At 38.1% G+C, this 11,014-nt stretch overlaps 1 protein-coding gene across 1 annotated transcript; it reads left to right on the top strand.

The window, feature by feature from the left end:
- The first annotated feature begins 362 nt into the window (after nt 1–362).
- On the top strand, nt 363–1,232 carry LOC118982159 (olfactory receptor 7D4-like). The gene is made up of 2 exons (XM_037039104.1): nt 363–717; nt 1,003–1,232. Exons 1-2 carry the CDS (start codon nt 363–365, stop codon nt 1,230–1,232), a joined length of 585 nt encoding a protein of 194 aa, XP_036894999.1.
- The last annotated feature ends 9,782 nt before the right edge of the window (nt 1,233–11,014 follow it).

The following is an 11,014-nucleotide window of genomic DNA, read 5'->3' as shown; positions in this document are numbered from 1 at the left end:
CAACACAAATTCCTCAACTGCATGAAAGACTTTTGCATTATGACTACATATTACATGACCCTTTGGGAATAAGACTGAGTGTGGAACAAGAATTCCTAGTCATAAATGTCACATCAGATTCTTAAAAGACTATATGCTCAAGATAAATATAAATGTATAATTTCTTAACTAGAAAACATAAATTGTAGCATTTCACTATGGTAATACCTACATGTGTAAAACTTAATCATTTTATCTTTTTTCCTAGTTGTGAGCACAACCACATGGTACAAGGCAATGATTCACAAATTTCAGAGTTTCTTCTCCTGGGACTATCAGAGGAACCAGAATTGCAACCCATCCTATTTGGGCTGTTCCTCTGCATGTACCTGATCACTGTTTTAGGAAACCTGTTCATCATCCTGGCTGTCAGCTCAGACTCCCACCTCCACACACCCATGTACTTCTTCCTCTCCAACCTGTCCTTGGTAGACATCTGTATCACCTCCACCACCATTCCAAAGATGTTAGTGAACATCCAGACACAGAGCAAAGCCGTCAGCTATGCAGGCTGCATCACCCAGATGTATTTTTTCATACTCTTTGCAGGGTTGGATGTCTTTCTCTTGACAGTGATGGCCTATGACCGATTTGTGGCCATCTGTCACCCCCTGCACTACACAGTCATCATGAACCCTCAGTTGTGTGGACTGCTGGTTCTTATGTCCTGGATCACGTGTATCCTCAATTCCTTGTTAGAAAGCTTAATGGTGTTGCGGCTGTCCTTCTGTCCAGATGTGGAAATCCCCCACTTTTTTTGTGAACTCAAACAGGTTGTCCAACTTGCCTGTTCTGACACCTTTCTTAATGACATGGTTATGTGTCTTTGTTTTGCTCTGCTGGGTGGTGGTTCTTTGGCTGGGATCCTTTATTCTTACTCTAAGATACTGTTCTCCATACATAGAATGTCATCAGTTCAGGGAAAGTATAAAGCATTTTCTACTTGTGCATCTCACCTCTCAGTTGTCTCCTTATTTTTTTGCACAAGTCTAGGAGTGTACTTTAGTTCTGCTCCTACCCACAGCTCACTCTCAAGTGCAACAGCCTCAGTGATGTACAGCGTGGTCACACCCATGCTGAACCCCTTCATCTACAGCCTCAGAAACCAAGACATAAAGGGGGCTCTGAAAAGATTCTTTGGAATGGCAGCTATGAAAAGACCAACTATCCTGGGGCTGAAAAAGTGCCCATGATTGAACATAATGTTGAAAACATCAGAGCCAGAAATTGCTATTCTTTGGTTAGAATGGAAAAAGCACACTTCCTATTTAATGCCTGGAATTTCCTTTTTTTTTTTAAATTTGAAATTCCCTATACAATTAAAAACTCACTTGACTGAGCTTCCTGCTCTGTCTCATATATGGACAGTTTTTAATTTTTAAACTTTCCTACTCTCCCCAAGTTTTCCCCAAAGTTGGATGAGAAATATTTGGACATTTTCATTTATTTTATAAGGTAAATTGGATTTGTTAAAAGTATTTTTCTCTGAAATGATATCTAACTTCCCAAGTAAATTTTCTATAATATTCCTGAGAGCATTGTCATGAGTTATATTACCGACATGGAAAAAACTACACTTGGCAACTAAGGGCACTTATGTAATTTAATCGCAGAAGAAAATTTGAAAACAAAACTGTCACTTTGATTCTGTCATTCTTCCCTACATCATCATCACTATCGTTAGCTGTTCTTCCTGATAATGTCAACTCTAACATGCTATCGAGTTTTATAACTAGTCTGCTAGTGTATTTATTTCAGCCTGATGTCCTCACTGTCCACTATAAGCATTAACAAAAATTGATTATCACACATATATTGCAAGTGGAGTCTACATTGAAAGGCAGATTTGAATAAAGAGATTGACCTAATACAGTCTTAGTGTCAGGGATAACTTCAAAAATGAGGGAGAAAATTTTTAACACATTTGATTACTATGAAAATTTTTCTTTTCTATACTGTACATGCATTCACTGAAGTATGGAAGATTTGTGTCCATGTACAAAGGCCTCCCAAAATTAAAAAAGTTATTATCAATATACAATATGATATTAGTTTCAGGTGCATAATATCATGATTAGACATTTATATGACTTCCCCGATCCTACTTCTGAGTATTTACCTGAATAAATTTAAAAAATCTATTCTAAAAGATATGTTCATCTTTATGTTCACTGCAGCATTGTTTACAATAGCCAGATGTGGAAGCAGCCTATATATCTATCGATAGATGAAAGGATAAAGAGGTGGTACATATTTACAATGAAATATTATCACTAAGCCTTAAAAAGAATGAAATTTTTGACAACATGGGTATTATCATGCTAAGTGAAGTATGTGAGACAGAAAAAGACAAGGGTCATTTTTTTTTCTACTGAGGTGAAGAACTGGTTAGCACGCTTATAGTTTCTTCACCGAATTATCTTCCTGTTTCTGCTTTAAAACCTATGGTGCTGCATATAGATATGTTTCCAATGCTCTGAATGAAATGTCTCCTCTTTTCTAAATTTTGTCATGACCATGAAATGGACAATGAATAACAATATTGAAATGTTCATATATGTGAGTAACATATATGAATAATATATTATATGTGAATGATATCTATTGAATAATATATATTATATATGAATAGTATGTGTATATTCATATATATATATGAGTGTGTATATATATATATATATATACTCATCATCAAGGGATTACTAGAGTTTGAATTCCTATTCATTCCAGTGATTCAGGTAACAACTTTTGTGAAAAGAGGCATGTCATTTCAGCTTTCCCTGGGTACCTGGAAGTGAACCTCAATGGAGTTACTTTTTTATACAGTTATCTGAAATAAGCTTCCATAACAGAATAATCATGAATGCTATCTCCAAATGTCTGTACAAATGCCTAGAATGGGAAAGAGCATATTATTATATAATAATTGATCTCAGTTGTATTTTCTTTTATTACTGTATCAGTTAGCTATTGCCCCATAACAAGCCATCCTAAAAGCACATGCTTTAATATAACGCCTTTATAATCAAATGGGATTGTATGGTGTGGAGTTTTTCTGATCTCTCTGAGCTCACCTGAGTCTTTATTCAGATGTGAGTCACTACATTGTGTTTCTAAAGCTTTTTCATAATATCTTGTTTATTTGTACTGCATTTATTTCTTCAACCAATATATGATGTTTATGATGTGTGTATTGATCTTATAGTTTATTTAAAATAGTTTATGAAATATGAATTATCTTAATTTAATATCACAGTTTCTATGTTTATATATGAAACCTTGCTTTCTTCTTAGTTATAAGGTATAATTCCCACCACCATCTGGTGTGACTCAGCTACCTGTACTCTTGATCTGTACATGAGTTATACATCACCAGAATTTTTAATTCTAACTGATTTACTGGAGTATATAAACTGCACATATTTTAAATGTATAACTCGCTGAATTAAAGAAGCCATACATAAATTAAGAGTACACTGCATAAGTCCATTTGTATATAACTTGAGATGATGCACAATAAGTTATAACTGCACTTTGTTATTATTAAGACTGTTATCCACCTGGCTTCACTTTTCTTTATTTTATTTTATTTTTTGTTTGACTTCAGAGAAAGGGAAAGGGAAGGAGAAAGAGAGAAACATTGATGTGTGAGAGAAATATGAATCAGTTTCCTTTTACATGTGCCCTGATAGGGAACTGAACTTCTAATCCAGGCGTGTACCCTGACTGGGAATCAAACCCATGACATTTTGGTTTGTGGGGGAATGCCCAACCAACTGAACAACACTAGCCAGAACTTCACTTTTCTTATTTCTGAAGATAATTTTAAAACAGTGCACTGTTTCTGGGATTGCAGACTGGTACAACTGCTATGGAAAACAGTATGGAATATTCTCAGAAAACAAAAAATGAATCTGCCTTTTGACCCAGCAATTCCACTGCTAGGATTATATCCTAAGAACCCTGAAACACCAATCCAAAAGAACTTATGCACCTCATAAGTTCTTAGTTCTGCTGTTCATAGCAGCACAATTTACAATAGCCAAGTGCTGGAAGCAACCTAAGTGCCCATCAGTAAGTGAATGGATCCAAATACTATGGTACATTTACACAATGGAATACTAGACACAGTAAAAAAGAAGGAGCTCCTACCCTTTGCAACAGCATGGATGGAACAGGAGAGCATTATCCTAAGTGAAATAAGCCAGGAGGTGAGGGACAAATACCATATGATCTCACCTTTAACGGGAATGTAAACAAAACAAACAGGCAAGGAAAATATAACCAAAGACATTCAAATTAAGAACAAACTGACAGTAAGCCGAAGGGAGGTGGGAAGTGGTAATGGAGGAAAAAAGTGAAGGGTTTATAGGAATAACTCTAAAGGACACATGGACAAAAAACAAGAGGGGGTGGAAACAGGGGAGGGAGGTGGGGAAGACTGGGGGAAAAGGCAGAAAACTGTACTTGAACAACAATAAAAATAAAAAGTATTTAAAAAAGAAAAAGAAAATGCTTATCATATCAATAAAAAATAAACCTTACTTCAACCAGATGGTGTAAGGAATAAGTAAAATGTTAAATATACTGTGTTGAATCCAAAGAAAACATTCAAGAGTGAGGAGTGTGTGTGTAGTTGTATACATTTTTCTTTTTAAAAATTATTTTAAATTGATTTTACTGTTACAGTTGTCGCATTTTTCTTTCTTCCCTCCTCTCCATCAAGCCCCCCCTCTCCATCAGGCAATTCCTCCACCATTGTTCATGTTCATGGATCATATGTATAAATTCTTTGGCTACTCCATTTTCTATACTGTACTTTACATGCCCATATTCTGTAACTACCTATTTGTACTTCTTAATCCTCTCACCTCTTCACCTATTCTCTAACACCACTAACCCATCTGACAATCATCAAAATGTTTCCTGTATCCATGACTCTGTGTCTGTTTTACTTGTTTGCTTAGTTTGTTTTTTAAATGTAGGTGTTGATAGATATTTATTGCCATTTTATTTTTTCTAGTTTTGATCTTTTTTCCTTCAATAGCTCTCTTTCACAGTTTATGTAATAATGGTTTGGTAATAACAAACTCCTTTATTTTTTTCTTCTCTGTGAAGTTCTTTATCTGTCCTTCAATTACAAATGATAGCTTTGTTGAGTAGAGTAATCCTGGCTATGGGTCCCTGCTTTTTATGACTTTGAATAAATCTTGTCAATCCCTTCTAGCCTGCAAGCTTTCTTTTGAGAAATCAGCTGACAGTATCCATAGGTAACTAATGGCTTTCCTGTTGCTTCTCTTGATATTCTCTCTTTACAGTGACCAGAGGGAAGAGGGGAGGGAATTTCAGGGGAAATAGGGGAGGGATTTAGAGGAGCATATATAAAGAATACATGGACAACAACTGAGAAGGGTGGAGATGGGGGGGAGGGGGGAGCATGGGGAGTGGGATGGGATGGGAGTAATAGACAGAAAACTGTACTTAAAAATAATTAAATAAATTTAAAAAGTTATTAAAAATAAATAAATTTTATACCAAAAAAAAAGATTCTCTCTTTAGCTCTGGCTGGTGTAGCTCAGTGGATTGAGTACAGGCCTGTGAAGCAAAGGGTAGCTGGTGCAATTCCCAGTCAGGACACATGCCTGGGTTACAGGCCAGGTCCCCAGTGGGGGACACATAGGAGGCAATCAAACATTGATATTTCTCTCCCACTTTCTTCTTCCTTTCCCCTCTCTCTAAAAATAAATAAATAAAATATTAAATAAAAAATTCTCTCTTTATCTTTTTTATTTTATTTTATTTTATTCTTGTTCAAGTACAGTTTTCTGTCTTATATTCCCAGCCGTGCCCCTCCAGTGCTCCCCAGCTCCCTCCCATTTCTGCCCCCCACCTTAATTATTCTCCATGTGTCCTTTATACTTGTTCATGTGAGTCCATCCCCCTTTCCCCTGCATAGGAAAGAATGAACAAATGGGATCTTATCAAAATAAAAAGCATCTGCACAGCTAAGAAAACATCAGCAAAATGAAAAGGAAAACATATTTGCCAATGATATCTCAGACAAGGGTTTCATCTCCAAAATATATAAAGAACTCACATGATTCCACCCCAGGATGACAAACAATCCAATCAAAAGAGGGGCAAAAGACTTAAGCAGACACTTCTCCAAGAAGGACATACAGAGGTCCAGAGACAGATGAAAAGATCCTCAACATCAGTAGCCATCAGAGAGATGCAAATTAAAACCACAATGAGATGCCACTTCACACCAGTGAAAACGGCCGTCATGAACAAATCAACAAACAACAAATGTTGGGGAGGTTATGGAGCAAAGGGAAACCTAGTTCATTTTTGGTGATAATGCAGACTGGTGCAGCCACTGTGGAAAACAGTATGGAATTTCATCAGTAACTTTTGGTATTTTAATTATGATGTATCTTGGAGTGAGCCTGTTTGCATCCATCTTGTTTTGGATTCTTTGTGCTTCCTGGACTTACATGTCTATTTCCTTCACCAAACAAGAAAAGTTTTCTTTCATTATTTTTTCAAATAGATTTCCAATCTGTTGCTCTTTCTCTTCTCATTCTGGTGCTTATAATGCAAATGTTGAAATACTTAAAGTTGTCCAACAGGCTGTTTACAATATTTTCTCTTTTTTGATTCTTTTTTTCTTCTTGTTTTTCTGATTGGGTTTTTTTTTTGGTGGGGGGGAGGGCGTGGATTCCTTCTGTTCCAAATAATTGATTTGATTCAACCACTCTACTGCTGTTTCCCTGTAAATTGTTCTTTATTTCAATTAGTGAATCCTTCATTTTTGAATGGATCTTTTTTATGCTTTTAAGGTCCTCACTAAGTTCCTTGAACATCCTTATAACCAGTGTTTTGAACTCTGCATCTGGCAGATTGCTTATCTTCATTTTATTTAGCTCTTTTTCTAGAGTTTTGACCTGTTCTTTCATTTGGGCCATGTTTTTTTTTTTTGTCTCCTCATCTTGGCAGCTTCCCTGTGTTTGTTTCTATGTATTAGGTAGTGTTGCTATGACTACCTGTCTGGGTAGCATGGTCCAATGTACTAGGTGCCATTGAGGGTCCTATTGCTCAGGCTCCCCTATCACCTAAGCAGGGTGTGTAGATGTGCCCTCCATGTGGGCTGAGTACACCCTCTTCTTGTAACTGACCCTTATTTGATGGCAGGTCACTGGGAGGGGATTACCCAGGTTGGTAAGCTGCAAATCTGGCAGTGACCACTGATGAGAAATATCCACCCTGCATGGAGGATCAGTTGTGCAGGAGCAGGGTGGTGGTCTGTAGCTGTCTACTGGGTGTGCAGGCTCTGGGATTTCCCAGGCGGTGCAGGCCAAGGTCAACCCCCACCTGGGTTCTGCCCAGGGCCCACCCTGCACAAGCTATAAAACAGTCTGAGATGGCTGCTACTTGTGCTTGTCTTGAAGATTCCCAGGGGAAGCCTAAATGCGAATCTAGACTGGCTGCTGCTAATGCCAGGCCTGGGGCCACTTAGCAAGAGTTACAGAGTCTGGGGTCTCATTGAGACCAGCAGTTGCTTGTTTGATAGGATTTAGGAGGTTGTGAAGCACGAGGAAAGAACATCCATCTATATATCTATATGGAATAGTCATGATTAACAGTTTGGGTGGGCCCAAAAGTTGGATGGGATGGAGTCTCAGGGGATTCCCAGGACAGGGCAAACAGTGTTAGCCAGGTTGATGGAGTCTCAGATACAGGACCATCCTGCTGGCTCTGTGGCTTTTTGGAGGAGAGAGCTCAGAAAAGGACAATGGCCTCTGCTTGCCTTTCTGTCTGAGAGGAAACTACCCCAGGTCTCACCTTAATGCCAGACACTTCAGTTCCTTCCCTATGCCACTTGTGTCCCTCAAGCTGCTACCTTAGTGCTGGAGCTCAGAGGGAGTGAATGTGAGTAAGTCTGTATGTGGGTTCTTCAAGGGGAACTGCTTTGGACTCCAGAAATTTCTTCTACCAACTAAATTCCTGCTGGTTTTTGCCACCAAAAATTATGGGGACTTGTCTTTCTTGTGCTGGAACCTGGGCTTGGGGATGTGGTGTGGGGCTGGAACTGCTCACTCGTGAGCTACCACTCCTGAATTTTTATCCAGCACATTTGAATGTGAGACCAGCCTGTCCATATCTTCACCCCTTCTACTGGTCTGGATGAATGGGGTTTCCTTAATTTTGTAGTTGTCAAACTTCCACTCAACTTGATTTCTGATGGTTCTGAGTGATGGCTAGTTTCTATTTTACTTGTAACTTTGATGTTGTTTTGAAAGGAAGCAAGCTGCATTTACCTATGCAACCATCTAGACCAGAAGTCATATCCATCTCACAAATAAACGCACTCACACATATGAATGTACATGCACACAGACTCATTTATAATCCCATCTATTATGATGAAAGAAACCTTGAAAGAAATTTGGACAATATAGAAATAAAAAGAAAGGTGTGAATTAATATGAAATAGAAAAAATAAGAAATTTCGACACAAAGATTTAGGGAAATATGTGACTTTAATCTTTTTATTTATTTATTTTAAAAAAATTTTTAATTTTTTAATTTTTATTTAATTCTTATTCAAGTACAGTTTTCTGTTTTATATTCCCTGCCCTTCCCCCCCAGTGCTCCCCACCTCCCTCCCATTTCTGCCCCCCACCTTAACTATTGTCCATGTGTCCTTTATAATTATTCATGTGAGTCCCGACCTTAATCTAAATGAATACCTTTTTTTCACTTTAAAGCTTTCAAGGCTTCAAGGTCAGGACCACATTTACATTTCTGAAATGGGAAATTTTTTGTACGACCTATGGGGCCAAGTCCTCTACATTAGCTGTAATTTGTTTTTATTTAATGTAGGATTTCAGCACAAGATATCTTTGCTCAAAGGAAGATAATTGAATGATTGTGAGGCTTCAACTCAGTGTTCTTGAACAGTATCTTATTGGATCAATGTCTAAATTAGTTTCCCATTCTTGTCTTTACAAATTACTACACTAGTGGCTTAAAACACCCAACTTTATATCTTAGAGTTTTAGTGTTCAGATGCTTTAAATGGGTCTTAAAGGGCTTAGCTCAAAATGTTTGCAGGGCTTGGATTTTTCTGGGTTATCCAGGGGAGAATGTAATGCCTTCCCTTTCCTATTCTAGTTTCCAGGGCCTCCTGCACTCCTTGGCCCATGGCCTGACCTTGAACCTCAATGTCAACAACAAAGCATCTTCAAATGCCTCTCTGACACCAATTCTTCTGCTCCCTTCTACATTTAGAGGACCATTGTGAAGATATTTGACCAACCTGGAAAATCCAAACTAGTGTTCTTATTGTATGACAAATAACCAGTAACTTTACTTCATCTCTTGTCATAGTTACCCTCCTGGGATAGCTAACATATAGCAAGGTTCTCTGAATTAGGTTGTTGACATCTTTTGAGGCTTTTCTTCTGCCTACCACTAAACCTTTCCCAGATTCAAATTATTACCTGTCTCTCTGGAGCTCTAATATATAAGAATCAAACACAAAATTTACCTTCCTCTATGGAATGAGTGGAAAATTTATCTTTAAAAACTACATACACAGAAGATTCCTGGTGGAGAAGACCTAAAATTACCTTCCCCTAACTCTAAGACAGAGACATAGCCAGCTGCTCAAACTGATTCTCAGATCAAGAAGACCTGCAGCTTCAACATCACCTGGGAGTTTGTCAGAAATGCAGTCTCTGGGCCCACTGGGGACCAGAATTTGCATTTGAATTTCAAACTTTGGTGACTTCCAAGGTGTAGTAAGTTGAATGCACAATGAAATGGACAAGTACTGGTCTACAATAGGTGTTTTCACCTTGTCACTGTTGACAATTGGGGCTGGGTAATTCTCTGTGTTGGGTGCTGTCCTGTGCATTGCAGGTGTTTAGCAGCCAACCTTCAGAAATTGCAAACATCCCCAGGGGCAAAAAGTCATCTCTGTTTGGAAACCATTGGCCCAGAATCTCCAAACTGGAAGTGTCCTGACTGGTTACAGTCAAAACTCCATCCCTTCCTTGGTTTATACCTTTGAGCACAACAATAAACCCCTCTGTGCCCCTTTTCTGCATTGGAGAAGGTAGTTCCTCAGTGCACTACCTCATAGAGTGCATTTCTGTGAAACATACATTTGACAATTGTCAAAAAGCTCTTAGCAGGGCTATGGCGCCTGAAATCTAAATGTATCTCTTGTATTTAATAAACATTTTATGATGAGAGACCAAATGGCAGCTCTTAACTTGCGATACCACTACAAAATCTCTAACTGTTTTGGCTGAACAATCTTAAAGCCTAGGAGGATAGTGCCCAAAGTTTTATAGCAAAGTAACAAATATCTTCCCTTTCCTAAAGAGAAAAATTGTAATTTTCTACGGATAACAGGGGTGCATCCCACTGTAAATCAATGCTTTGAGGACCCAAAGACCAGTCAGACAAATTTCTCAGAATAAGACTTTTTGTTTTCAATCACAGTTTACTTTTGATATCTTTCTGCATTGGTTACAGGTATTCAGCACAGTGATCAGACAGTCATAATCTTTACATAGTGTTCTGTTCCCCACCACCACCGTGTCCTGCCTGATATTTCCAGTATCCAACCCGCCTCACACATAGTTATTACAGTATTATGGACTATATTTCATATGCTCTGCTTTACATGCCTGAGACTATTTTGTAATTGCCTATTTGTAATTCTACCTTTCTACATTTTTCTCCCAGTCCCTCAACCCACTTCCCCCCTGGCAAGCAAAGTCCATTCTCTGTGTCTATGAGAGTGTGCCCATTTTGTTTGTTTGTTTATTTTGTTCTTCAGATTCCACATACAAGTAAAATCACATGGTATCTGTCTTTTTCTGACTGGCTTATTTCACTGAGCACAATACCCTTCAGGTCTATCCATTCAGAAACTTTAACACAGAGTTGGGATGAGGGA

The sequence above is a fragment of the Sturnira hondurensis genome, unplaced genomic scaffold (assembly GCF_014824575.4).
Source record: "Sturnira hondurensis isolate 20B ecotype Veracruz unplaced genomic scaffold, ASM1482457v3 Scaffold0025050, whole genome shotgun sequence".
NCBI classification, from domain to species: Eukaryota; Metazoa; Chordata; class Mammalia; order Chiroptera; family Phyllostomidae; genus Sturnira; species Sturnira hondurensis.
This window is presented reverse-complemented; position numbering and strand designations above follow the sequence as displayed.